Source organism: Poecile atricapillus, chromosome 28, assembly GCF_030490865.1.
Source record: "Poecile atricapillus isolate bPoeAtr1 chromosome 28, bPoeAtr1.hap1, whole genome shotgun sequence".
NCBI classification, from domain to species: domain Eukaryota; kingdom Metazoa; phylum Chordata; class Aves; order Passeriformes; family Paridae; genus Poecile; species Poecile atricapillus.
Window position 1 is genome coordinate 1,550,461 of NC_081276.1, and position 13,925 is coordinate 1,564,385.

At 45.4% G+C, this 13,925-nt stretch overlaps 1 protein-coding gene across 3 annotated transcripts; it reads right to left on the reverse strand.

Moving 5' to 3' along the window:
- Positions 1-1,268: 1,268 nt before the first annotated feature.
- COPE (COPI coat complex subunit epsilon) lies at positions 1,269-13,820 on the reverse strand. Of its 3 annotated transcripts, XM_058859003.1 has the most exons (11): positions 13,663-13,820; positions 12,693-12,755; positions 11,542-11,642; positions 10,484-10,636; positions 9,297-9,350; positions 8,406-8,487; positions 6,929-7,084; positions 5,511-5,579; positions 4,067-4,141; positions 2,732-2,823; positions 1,269-1,378 (listed from the first exon to the last, which is right to left on the reverse strand). In XM_058859003.1, exons 1-10 carry the CDS (start codon positions 13,777-13,779, stop codon positions 2,776-2,778), a joined length of 918 nt encoding a protein of 305 aa, XP_058714986.1. In that variant the 5' UTR covers positions 13,780-13,820; the 3' UTR covers positions 1,269-1,378; positions 2,732-2,775. The 3 variants fall into 3 exon arrangements, with proteins under 3 accessions (XP_058714986.1, XP_058714985.1, XP_058714987.1); XM_058859002.1 differs by lacking the exon at positions 1,269-1,378 and having other exon boundaries at positions 2,549-2,823; XM_058859004.1 differs by lacking the exons at positions 1,269-1,378; positions 6,929-7,084 and having other exon boundaries at positions 2,589-2,823.
- Between the last annotated feature and the right edge of the window lie 105 nt (positions 13,821-13,925).

The window sequence follows — 13,925 nt, forward strand, 5'->3', positions numbered from 1 at the left end:
TGGGGGGAATGAGAATTCCTAAAAAAAAAAATAGGTTGGATGGTGGTAGGGATTCCTGAAAAATTCCTAAATATTCAGGTTGGAGGTGGGAAAATTCCTAAAAAAATTCCTAAAAAAATTCCTGAAAAAATCCTAAAAAAATTCCCAAAAATCCAGGTTAGACCTGGGAAAATTCCTTAAAAAAATTCCTAAAAAAAATCCTAAAAAATTCCCAAAAATCCAGGTTGGATCTGGGAAAATTCCAAAAAAAATTCCTAAAAAAATTCCCCAAAATCCAGGTTAGACCTGGGAAAATTCCTAAAAAAAAAAATCCTAAAAAAAATCCTAAAAAATTCCTAAAAATCCAGGTTGGACCTGGGAAAATTCCTAAAAAAATTCCTAAAAAGTATCCTAAAAAAATTCCCCAAAATCCAGGTTAGACCTGGGAAAAGTCCTAAAAAAATTCCTAAAAACCCAGGGTAAACCTGGGAAAATTCCTAAAAAAAAAATCCTAAAAAATTCCTAAAAATCCAGGTTAGACCTGGGAAAATTCATAAAAAATTCATAAAAATCCAGATTGGACCTGGGAAAATTCCTAAAAAAATTCCTAAAAAAATTTCTAAAAAAATAGGGTAAACTTGGAAAAATTCCTAAAAAAAATTCCGAAAAAAAAAATCCTAAAAAATTCCTAAAAAACCAGGTTAGACCTGGGAAAATTCATAAAAAATTCCTAAAAATCCAGATTGGACCTGGGAAAATAAAAAAAAAATTCCTAAAAAAAAATCCTAAAAAAACAGGATAAACCTGGGAAAATTCCTAAAAAATTCCTAAAAAAAATCCTAAAAAAATTCCTAAAAAACCAGGGTAAACCTGGGAAAATTCCCAAAAAAAAATCCTAAAAAATTCCTAAAACACCTGGTTAGACCTGGGAAAATTCATAAAAAATTCCTAAAAATCCAGATTGGACCTGGGAAAATTCCTAAAAAAATTCCTAAAAAAACCAGGTTAGACCTGGGAAAATTCCTAAGAATTCAGGTTGGATCATGGGGTTCCTGGCAGGGATTGGGGAAAATTCCTAAAAAATTCCTAAAAATCCAGGTTAGACCTGGAAAAATTCCTAAAAATTCCTAAAAATCCAGGTTGGACCCAGCAGGGATTGGGAAAAATTCTCTGCCACAATAATTTTTATTTTCATTTTTATTTTATTATTTTTTATTTATTGATTTTATTTTGGGGGTTTCCTTCTTTTGCCCAGCAGCAAGCCCAGGGATTCTTCTTTTTCCCAAGAGGAATTGTCAGATCCAGAGGGGATATTTTGTGTTCCAGGAGGAATTTCTGGGTTCCAGAGGGGATTTTTGGGTTCCAGAGGAGATCTTCTGAGTTCCAGAGGGGATTTTCCCTGCTCCAGAGGGGATATTTTATGTTCCAGGGGAATATTTTATGTTCCAGGGGGATATTTTGTGTTCCAGAAGGAATATTTTGTGTCCCAGAGGGGATTTTTGTGTTCCAGGGGGGATAATCCCTGTTCCAGGGGGATATTTTGTGCTCCAGAGGGAATTTCTGGGTTCCAGAGGGGATTTTCCCTGTCCCAGAGGGGATATTTTGTGTACCAGAGAGGATTGTGTTCTGGGGGGATTTTTGTGTTCCAGAGGGGATTTTCCCTACTCCAGAGGGGATATTTTATGTTCCAGAGAGGAGTTTTGTGTTCCAGAGGGGATGATCCCTGTTCCAGAGGGGATATTTTGTGTCCCAAAAGGAATTTCTGGGTTCAAGAGGGGATTTTCCCTACTCCAGAGGGGATATTTTATGTTCCAGAGAGGATTTTTGTGTCCCAGAGTGGATATTTTGTGTTCCAGAGGGGATAATCCCTGTCCCAGAGGGGATATTTTATGTTCCAAGGGGGATTTTTGTGTCCCAGAGGGGATTATCCCTGTTCCAGGGAGATATTTTGTGTTCCAGGAGGAATTTCCAGGTTCCAGAGGGGATATTTTGTGTTCCAGAGGGGATATTTTGTGTTCCAGAGGGGATATTTTGTGTTCCAGAAGGAATTTCCAGGTTCCTGAGGGGATTTTCCCTGCTCCAGAGGGGATATTTTATGTTCCAGAGTGGATATTATGTGTTGCAGAAGGAATTTCCAGGTTCCTGAGGGGATTTTCCCTGCTCCAGAGGGGATATTTTATGTTCCAGAGTGGATATTATGTGTTGCAGAAGGAATTTCCAGGTTCCAGAGGGGATATTTTGTGTTCCAGAAGGAATTTCTGGGTTCCAGGGGGATATTTTGTGTCCCAGAAGGAATTTCTAGGTTCCAGAGGGGATATTTTGTGTTCCAGAGGGGATATTTTGTGTCCCAAAAGGAATTTCCAGGTTCCTGAGGGGATTTTCCCTACTCCAGAGGGGATATTTTATGTTCCAGAGTGGATATTTTGTGTCCCAGAAGGAATTTCCAGGATCCAGAGGGGATATTTTGTGTTCCAGAAGGAATTTCTGGGTTCCAGGGGGATATTTTGTGTCCCAGAAGGAATTTCCAGCTTCCAGAGGGGATATTTTGTGTCCCAGAAGGAATTTCTGGGTTCCAGGGGGATATTTTGTGTTCCAGAAGGAATTTCTGGGTTCCAGAGGGGATATTTTGTGTCCCAGAAGGAATTTCCAGGTTCCAGAGGGGATATTTTGTGTTCCAGAGGGGATATTTTGTGTTCCAGAGGGGATATTTTGTGTTCCAGAGGGGATTTTCCCTGTTCCAGAGGGGATTTACCCTGTTCCAGAGGGATTTTCCCTGCTCCAGGAGCATTCCCAGCCTCAGGCACTGGGTGTGTACTGCAGGGCCAGGCGGTCAAAGTCGTTCTCCTGCAACCACAGCCAGAAAGAAAGGCAGGAAATTAACTCCTAATTAACCCCTAATTAATCCCTCTCAATCAACCCCAATAAAATTCACATTCATTAACTCTCCCCTAGCTGGACAGACCCCAGCCAGCTCCCTAAATCCAAGGAATTCCAGCAGCAAATCCCACCCATCCAGTTTTCCTGATTTTTTTTCCTACTTTTCCCTTCCCAAATTCCCTCTCCCAGTTTTGTTTTTTTTTTTCCTGTTTGAACACAAAAATTCCCACCTGGATTAAAAAATCTGCAGCTCAGAGCTTTTATTCCAGGCTTGGAATTCCCAAAAGAGCTGCCCTTGGGATTTTATTTGGAAATTGAATTTGGTTTGGTTTGGTTTGGTTTGTCCCCCTGGCTCCATCAAAAATTCTATTTATTTGTTTTATAAAGAAATTATATAAATATTATATATAATACAATAGAAAATTAGATATTATAATATAATTTAATAATATAATAAAGTAATATAATAATATAACCTAATAGAATAATTATATTACATTACATTATATATAATACAATCTAATCTTACATTATATATAAAATATAATATAATTAATATAATGTAATATAATATAATTTATAGAATATATTATATTATATTATATATAATAGTACAATCTAATCTTATATATAAAATATAAACCAATTAATATAATATAGTGTAATATAATTAATGCAATACAATATCTAATAATATTACATTATATTATATTGTATTATATATAATAATACAATCTAATCTTATATTCTATATTAAATATAATCTAATTAACATAATATAATGTAATGTAACATAATTAATACAATATCTAATAATTATATTATATTGTATTATATATAATAATACAATCTAATCTTATATTCTATATAAAATATCATCTAATTAACATAATATAATGTAATGTAACATAATTAATGCAATATCTAATAATTATATTACATTATATTGTATTATATTATACATAATACAATCTAATCTGATTTTCTATATAAAATATAATCTAATTAACATAATTTAATGTAAGAAAATGTAACATAATTAATACAACACAATATAATAAAATCCAATATAATTTAAATATCTCATAACATTATAATTATACAATACCACACACACTATAAATAAATTATCCTAACTTAAATTTATCTCTAAAAAATTCTATTTATTTGATTGATTTCTATTATTATTTGGATTTTTTCCCCTCCCTACCTTGGCCTGGTACTCCTTGATGAAGGGATGGTTTTTGTGAGCATCCTTCAGCTGCGACAGGTAACGATTACTCACCTGGGGGAGCCAAAAAATCAGAATTTTGAGATGTCAGAGTGAAACAAATCCCACCTAAATGTGATTTTTTTCCCACCTAAATTCCTGATTTTCTCCCTGAAACCAGCAGGATCCAGTGAAAAAATGAAATATTTGAAATAAGAAATAAAACAGCTCAAAAGAAACTTTCAGTGGTGGTTCCAATTTGAATTAAAAATCAGAAAGAGCTGAATTTAAAACTAAAAATTGTTTTGTTTTCCCCTCACTAAATTCCTGATTTTCTTCCTGAAACCAGCAGGATCCACTGAAAAAATGAAATATTTGAAATAACTGAAATAAGAAATAAAATAGCTCCAAAGAAACTTTCAGTGGTGGTTCCAATTTGAATTAAAAATCAGGAAGAGATGAATTTAAAACTCAAAATGGTATTTTTTTTTCCATCTAAATTCCTGATTCTCTCCCTGAAACCAGCAGGATCCACTGAATCTGGTGATCCCAGTTATCCCAGTGATCCCAATGATCCCATGATCCCAGTGATCCCGGTCATCTCAGTGATCCCTGTTATCCCAGTGATCCCGGTGATCCCAGTGAAGCGATCCCAATGATCCCAGTGACCCCAGTGATCCATTATCCTGGTGATCCCGGTGATCCCAGCAATCCCATGATCCTAATGATCCCATGATCCCAGTGATCCTGGTCATCTCAGTGATCCCAGCGATCCCATGATCCCGGTGATCCCAGCGATCCCAGTTACCCCATGACCCCAGCAATCCCATGACCCCAGCGATCCCAGTTATCCCAGTGATCCCAATGATCCCATGATCCCAGTAACCCCAGTGATCCCATGATCCCAGTGATCCTGATGATCCCAGCGATCCCATGACCCCGATGATCCCATGACCCCAGCGATCTGACCCCAGTTATCCCAGCAATCCCGATGATCCCATGACCCCAGCGATCCCAATGATCCCAGTTATCCCAGTGATCCCATGATCCCAGTGACCCCAGTTATCCCGGTGATCCCGGTGATCCCGGCGATCAGATCCCAGCGATCCCAGTGATCCCAATGATCCCAATGATCCCAATGACCCCAGTTATCCCAGTGATCCCACGATTCCGGTGATCCCATGATCCCAATGACCCCAGTTATCCCAGTGATCCCACGATCCCGGTGATCCCAGCGATCTGATCCCAGTGATCCCAGTGATCCCAATGATCCCAATGACCCCAGTTATCCCAGTGATCCCATGATCCTGGTGATCCTGGTGATCCCAGCGATCTGATCCCAGTTATCCCAGTGATCCCATGATCCCGGTGATCCCATGACCCCAATGACCCCAGTGATCCCAGTGATCCCATGATCCCGGTGATCCCGGGGATCCCGTCTCACCTCCGGGGGCTTTCCCAGGTGCTGGGACAGCACCACGAGGTTCAGGAGGGTCTCAGGGTGGCTGCTGTCCTGGAAAAACAGCGGGATCAGCCCGGGAAAGGGCAGGAACGCAGGGCAGGGGAATCTGGGGGGATCTGGGGGGATCTGGGGGGATCTGGGGGGATCTGGGGGGGATCTGGGATGGAATTCCCACAGGAATTATGGATGCTCCGTGCCTGGGAGAGTCCCAGGAGAGCCTGGAGCCAGCTGGGATTGTGGAGGTGAAATAAAATGGAAAAAAATTAAATATAAAATTAAATGTGTATTAAAAAACCCCAAACAAAGCAATAAAAGCTGTAAAATAAAATAGAATGAAATTTAAAATAAAATTTAAAAAGATAAAATAGGATAAATGGGAATAAAATGGAAAATAAAATGGAACAAAATAGAATAAAATGGAAAATAAAATGGAAAATAAAATGGAAAATAAAATGGAAAATAAAAGCAAAAATAGAAGCGGAAAAAAATGGGATAAAATAGAAAATAAAGTAGAAAATAAAGTGGAAAATAAAGGTGAAAATAGAATAGAAAATAAATGGGATAAAATAGAAAATAAAATACAATATAAAATGAAAAAGAAAATAAACTGGAAGATAAATTGTAAAATAAACTGGAAAAAAATGGGATAAAATAGAAAATAAAGTAGAAAATAAAGTGGAAATTAAAGTGGAAAATAAAGTACAAAATAAACTGGAAAATAAAGTGTAAAATAAACTGGAAAAAAATGGGATAAAATAGAAAATAAAGTGGAAATTAAAGTGGAAAATAAAGTGGAAAAAATGGGATAAAATAGAAAATATAGTAGAAAATATAAAGTGAAATATAAAATAAAAAATAAAAAATATAAAATAAAATATAAAAAATAAAAAATAAAATAAAATAAAACAAAGTAAAATAAAATAAAATAAAATAAACTGGAAAATAAAATAAAATAAAATAAAACAAATAAAATAAAATAAAATAAATAAAATAAAATAAAATAAAATAGAAAATAAAATAAACTGGAAAATAAAATAAAATAAAATAAAATAAAATAAATAAAATAAAATAAATAAAATAGAATAAACTGGAAAATAAAATAAAATAAAATAAAATAAAATAAAATAAAATAGAAAATAAAATAAACTGGAAAATAAAATAAAATAAAATAAAATAAAATAAAATAAAATAAAATAGAAAATAAAATAAACTGGAAAATAAAATAAAATAAAATAAAATAAAATAAAATAAAATAAAATAAAATAAAATAAAATAAAATAAAATAAAATAAAATAAAATAAAATAAAACAAAACCTTCAACCCCTCCCATCCTGCTCCCAGCTCCCAGCTCCGTGTCCCGGCTCCGGGGATCCCGGAGGAGGCTCCCGGGGCTCCGTTACCTTGTCCAGAGCCTCCTGGAGCAGCCCCTCGGCCTCGTCCCAGCGGCCCTGGGCCATGGCGGCCGCGGCCTGGCCCGAGAGCAGCAGCAGCGTGGGGCAGCCGCGCTCCGCCAGCTCCTGGAAGGTGTAAAACGCCTCCTGCAGCTTCTCCCCGCCCTGCAAACACACAGCGGCACGGAGCGTGTCCATGGGGGGATTCCTGAGGGGATCGTGTGCATGGGGGGATTCCAGACAGGGATTGTGTCCATGGGGGGATTCCTGACAGGGATCCTGTCCATGGGGGGATTCCTGACAGGGACTGTGTCCATGGGAATATTCCCGGGGATTCCAGACAGGGATCCTGTCCATGGGAATATCCCTGGGAATTCCAGACAGGGATCCTGTCCATGGGAATATTCCCGGGGATTCCAGACAGAGATTGTATCCATGGGAATATCCCTGGGGATTCCAGACAGGGATCGTGTCCATGGGGGGATTCCAGACAGGGATTGTGTCCATGGGGGGATTCCAGACAGGGATCATGTCTATGGGGGGATTCCAGACAGGGATCGTGTCCATGGGGGGATTCCAGACAGGGATCGTGTCCATGGGAACATTCCTGAGGATTCCTGAGAGGATTGTATCCACGGGGGAATTCCTGACAGGGATTCCGGACAGGGATTCCAGCCATGGGAATATTCCCCGGGGATTCCTGACAGGGATTGTATCCATGGGGGAATTCCCAGGGATTCCAGACAGGGATTGTGTCCATGGGAATATTCCTGGGGATTCCTGATGGGGATTCCAGCCATGGGAATATTCCTGGGGATTCCAGACAGGGATTGTATCCATGGGGCGATTCCAGACAGGGATTGTGTCCATGGGAATAACCCTGGGGATTCCTGATGGGGATTCCAGCCATGGGAATATTCCCAGGGATTCCAGACAGGAATTGTATCCACGGGGGAATGCCCAGGGATTCCAGACAGGGATTCCAGCCATGGGAATATCCCTGGGGATTCCAGACAGGGATTGTATCCATAGGGGAATTCCTGAGGGGATTGTATCCATGGGAATATCCCTGGAGATTCCTGACAGGGATTGTATCCATGGGAATATTCCTGGGGATTTCAGACAGGGATTGTGTCCATGGGGGAATTCCCGGGAATTCCAGCCAGGGATTCCAGCCAGGGGTCATTCCTGGAGGGGATTCCAGCCATTGGAATATTCCTGGGAGATTCCAGTCAGGGATCCCAGTCAGGGATCACTCCTGGGCTGGGATTCCATCCAGGGCTCATTCCCATGCTGGGAATTCCTGATTCCCACCCACACGGTGTAAATTCCATGGAATTTGGGGAGTTTATTTCCACCCCCTCGTCACCTGCGCTCCCAAACCGAGCACCTTTGCCTCATTCCCAAACGCCTCCAAGGACATTTTGTGTCCTCTGGGATACTTTGGGAATGTTTTGGGAATATTTTGGGAATGGCTGGGACCCACCATGGCCAGGTTCACCCAGGCTGTGGCCAGCTGGGTCAGGGTCGCGTCCTCATCCTGCTCCTGCATTTTCTTCAGCTCCTTCCTGCAGGAAAAGTGGGAATCACAAAGGAAAAGGGATTTCAGCACAAAAATAAAAACTTGGGGGGTTTGTCCCCCCCACTGAAGTTTTGCAGGAGAGGCTTGGTTTGATTCCTGGAGAAGGGAAAAGGAAAGGAGATGGAAAAGGGAAAGGAAAAGGGGAAAAAGAAAAAGGGGGAAAAGGAAAAGGGGGAAAAGGAAAAGGGGAAAAAGGAAAAGGGGAAAAAGGAAAAGGGGAAAAAGGAAAAGGGGAAAAAGGAAAAGGGGAAAAAGGAAAAGGGGAAAAAGGAAAAGGGGAAAAAGGAAAAGGGGAGAAAGGAAAAGGGGAGAAAGGAAAAGGGGAAAAAGGGAAAGGGGAAAAAGGGAAAGGGGGAAAAGGGAAAGGGGAAAAAGGGAAAGGGGAAAAAGGGAAAGGGGAAAAAGGGAAAGGGGAAAAAGGGAAAGGGGAAAAAGGGAAAGGGGAAAAAGGGAAAGGGGAGAAAGGGAAAGGGGAGAAAGGGAAAGGGGAGAAAGGGAAAGGGGAAAAAGGGAAAGGGGGAAAAGGGAAAGGGGAAAAAGGAAAAGGGGAAAAAGGAAAAGGGGAAAAAGGAAAAGGGGAAAAAGGGAAAGGGGGAAAAGGGAAAGGGGGAAAAGGGAAAGGGGAAAAAGGAAAAGGGGAGAAAGGAAAAGGGGAAAAAGAGAGAAAAAGGGAAAAGAAAAGGGAAAGGAGAAATAAAAAAAGAAAAGAAAAAGGGAAAAGCAAAAGAGGGGGAAAGGGAAAGGAAAAATGAAAAAGGAAAATAAAAAGGGAGAAGGAAGAAGCCCCAATCCCACCTGGCCAGGTCGAGCCTGTCGAGCTTCAGCAGGATCTGGACCATCATGGCCAAGCTGCAAGGACAGAGCAGAGGGATTGATCATCAATCCATCCCTCTGGAATCCAGCTCAGATTCCCAGAGAATTCCCATCCCTGGGAGCAGCCAAGGAGAGGCTGGATGGGGCTTGGAGCCACCTGGGATTGTCCTGAAGGTCCCTCCTGACCCCAAACCCCATCTGGGATGATCCTGAAGGTCCCTCCTGACCCCAAACCCCACCTGGGACCATCCTGAAGGTCCCTCCTGACCCCAAACCCCATCTGGGATGATCCTGAAGGTCCCTCCTGACCCCAAACCCCATCTGGGATTGTCCTGAAAATCTCTCCTGACCCCAAACCCCATCTGGGATTGTCCTGAAGGTCCCACCTGACCCCAAACCCCATCTGGGATGATCCTGAAGGTCCCTCCTGACCCCAAACCCCACCTGGGATGGTCCTGAAAGTCCCTCCTGACCCCAAACCCCACCTGGGATTGTCCTGAAGGTTCCTCCTGACCCCAAACCCCACCTGGGACCATCCTGAAGGTTCCTCCTGACCCCAAACCCCACCTGGGACCATCCTGAAGGTCCCTCCTGACCCCAAACCCCATCTGGGACCATCCTGAAGGTCCCTCCTGACCCCAAACCCCACCTGGGACCATCCTGAAGGTCCCTCCTGACCCCAAACCCCATCTGGGATGATCCTGAAGGTCCCTCCTGACCCCAAACCCCATCTGGGATTGTCCTGAAAATCTCTCCTGACCCCAAACCCCATCTGGGATTGTCCTGAAGGTCCCACCTGACCCCAAACCCCACCTGGGACCATCCTGAAGGTCCCTCCTGACCCCAAACCCCACCTGGGATTGTCCTGAAGGTCCCACCTGACCCCAAACCCCACCTGGGACCATCCTGAAGGTCCCTCCTGACCCCAAACCCCACCTGGGACCATCCTGAAGGTTCCTCCTGACCCCAAACCCCACCTGGGACCATCCTGAAGGTCCCTCCCCACCCCAACTCTGACTCCCAGCTCCCTCCCTGGCTCAGACCCCACACAGATCAACACCCAACCCCTCACATTCCCCACGGGAAACGCGGGAAAAGCCCCAAAATCCCCGACAGGAACCCCCTGATGCTTCCCAAGCTCCCATCCCATTCCTGGGGAATCCCCTCACCACTCCAGGCTCTCCCCCTGGTGCAGGGCACGCAGGGCAGCGTCGGGGTTCTGGTCGTGGAAATAGATGGAAGCTGCCATCAGCAGGAAGGTGGAGTTGGCCACGTCCACGCTCTTGGACATTTTCTTGTCCAGCTCTGCCACGATGGAGTCCCTGGGAGGTGGGGAAAGTGGGGATGTGGGGGTGGTTTGGGGAGAAAACGGGAGAAAATGGGATAAAAATGGGAGAAAATGGAATGAAAATGGGAGAAAACAACATAAAAATGGGATAAAATGGAAGAGAACGGGATGAAAACGGGATGAAAATGGGAGAAAATGGGAGAGAACGGGATAAAAATGGGATGAAAATGGGAGGAAATGGGAGGAAATGGAAGAGAACAGGATGAAAACGGGATTAAAATGGAATAAAATTGGATAAAATGGAAGAGAACGGGATGAAAATGGGAGAAATGGCAGAAAACAGGATGAAAACAGGATGGAAATGGGATAGAACGACAGAAAGCGGGATAAAATGGAAAAGAATGGAATAAACCAGGATAAAATGGGAGAAAATGGAAGAGAATGGGATGAAAATGGGATAAAAATGGGAGAAATGGCAGAAAATGGGATGAAAACGGGATAGAATGGTAAAAAATGTGAGAAAATGGGATAAAACAGAATAAAGTGGGAGAAAATGGGATAAAATGGGAGAAAAAGGGATAAGACAGGATATAGGAAGAGAAAATGGAAGAGAATGGGATGAAAATGGGATAAAAATGGAAGAAATGGCAGAAAATGGGATGAAAACGGGATAGAATGGTAAGAAATGGGAGAAAATGGGATAAAACAGGATAAAGTGGGAGAAAATGGGATAAAATAGGATATAACAGGATAAAATGGGAGAGAATGGGATGAAAATGGGGGAGAAAAGCAGAGAAGCCGCAGCTGCTCCACCCCTGGGAGTGTCCAAGGCCAGGCTGGAACATCCTGGACCAGTGGAAGTTATCCCTGATGTCCCAAAAAACCCCCTGGAATTCCACAATCCCTCTTTTCCCAGATTCCCAGCAGTGAATCCCTCACCTCTGGCTCTCGTTGGCCAGGAATTCTGCAAACATCCTGACAGCCTGCAGCTCGGGGCTGGCGTTGGCCTTGATCTCATCCAGCACCACGCCAAACTTCCGCTGGGAAAAGCAGGAAAAAGTGGGAAAAAAACCAGGAAAAGCCGTGAGGTTGGAGCTGGAACAGAACTCCCTGGGATCTGGGGGGGGACAGGAGGCAGGGAATGGCTTCCCACAGGGCAGGGAGAGGGGGGATTTGGGATTTGGGATAAATTCTGAGGAGCTGGAGGGACGGGACACGGCCAGAAAACAGCGACAGGTGGGATTTGGGAATGGATTCCTGGCTGGGAGGGAATGGGAGGGAATTCCCAGGGAAGCTGTGGCTGTTCCATCCCTGGGAGTGTCCAAGGAAAGTGGGAGAAGCTCCAGGGAAACCTTGGAGCTGCCCCCAGTCCCTAAAAGGGAGCTGGGAGAACTGGAGAGGGATTTGGGATGGGATTCCAGGACACAGGGAATGGGTTTAAACTGGAAAAGGGAATTTGGGTGGGATTTGGGAGGGAATTCCTGGCTGGGAAGGGAATGGGAAGGAATTCCCAGGGAAGCTGTGGGTGTTCCATCCCTGGAAGTGCCCAAGTGGGAAAAGAGAAGCTCCAGGGAAACCTTGGAGAGCTCCAAGAGAGCTGGAAAGGGATTTGGGATGAGATCCCAGGACACGGGGAATGGGTTCAAACTGGAAAAGGAGAATTTGGTCAGGAATTCCTGGCTGGGAGGGAATGGGATGGAATTCCCAGGGAAGCCATGGCTGTTCCATCCCTGGGAGTGTCCAAGGAAAGTGGGAGAAGCTGCAGGGAAACCTTGGAGCTGCCCCCAGTCCCTAAAAAGGAGCTGGGAGAGCTGGAGAGGGATTTGGGATTTGGGATGGGATCCCAGGACACAAGGAATGGGTTTAAACTGGAAAAGGAGAATTTGGGAAGGAATTCCTGGCTGGGAGGGAATGGGCTGGAATTCCCAGGGAAGCCGTGGCTGCCCCAGGATCCCCAGGAGTGCCCAGGGCTGGGCAGGACAGGGACAGGGGACAGCAGGAGTGTCCCTGCCATGGCTCTGGGCGCCCTTTGAGCTCCTTCCAGCCCAAACAATTCCAGGATTCCCGGAGTTCCCCCAGCCCGGCCTCACCTGGGCGATGTAGGCTCGGAACAGGAACACGTCCCGCTCCAGCTCCTTCTCGGGGCTGCTGGGCTGTGGGGAGAGCAAAACAAAAACCTCTCAGGAACTGTCCAAACCTGGGACCGGGACCGGGACCCGGGACCGACCCCTCACAGCCGGGACCGACCCCTCCTCACAAACCCGCCCCTCACAAACCCGCCCCTCACAAACCGACCCCTCACAAACCCTCCCCTCACAAACCCGCCATTCACAAACCCGCCCCTCACAAACCGACCCCTCACAAACCCGCCCCTCACAAACCCTCCCCTCACAAACCCTCCCCTCACAAACCCGCCCCTCACAAACCGACCCCTCACAAACCGACCCCTCACAAACCCGCCCCTCACAAACCCTCCCCTCACAAACCCTCCCCTCACAAACCCGCCCCTCACAAACCCTCCCCTCACAAACCGACTCCTCACACACCCTCCCCTCACAAACCCGCCCCTCACAAACCCTCCCCTCACAAACCCGTCCCTCACAAACCGACCCCTCACGAACCCGCCCCTCACAAACCCTCCCCTCACAGCCGGGACCGATCCCTCACAAACCCGCCCCTCACAAACCCGCCCCTCACAGACCCGCCCCTCACAAACCGACCCCTCACAAACCCGTCCCTCACGAACCCTCCCCTCACAAACCCTCCCCTCACAAACCCGCCCCTCACAGACCCGCCCCTCACACACCCACCCCTCACAAACCGACCCCTCACAAACCCGCCCCTCACACACCCACCCCTCACAAACCGACCCCTCACAAACCCACCCCTCACAAACCCGTCCCTCACACACCCGTCCCTCACAAACCCGCCCCTCACAAACCTGCCCCTCACAAACCCACCCCTCACAAACCGACCCCTCACAAACCCGCCCCTCACGAACCCTCCCCTCCCTCAGGGAGCCGCGCTGGCTCCCGAGCAGCGCCGCCCGCCGTGCCCGACCTTGGCCCGCTGCGCCTCGTTGATGGCGGCCTGGTAGGCGCCGATGTAGAAGTTGTTGCGGAGGTCGAAGAGCTCGTCCGCCTCCCCGGGCGGCGCCGCTCCCGCCCCGGCCGCCATCGCCCTCAGACACGTCCCCGGAAGCGCCCGCGCCGCGGGGGCTGCCGGGAGCCGCCGTCCCCATGGAAACCGCCAATAGCAACGCGAGGAGATGAGACGTCATCAAAGCGACGGGTGTGGGCGGGGTTAGAGCGAGCCAGCCAATG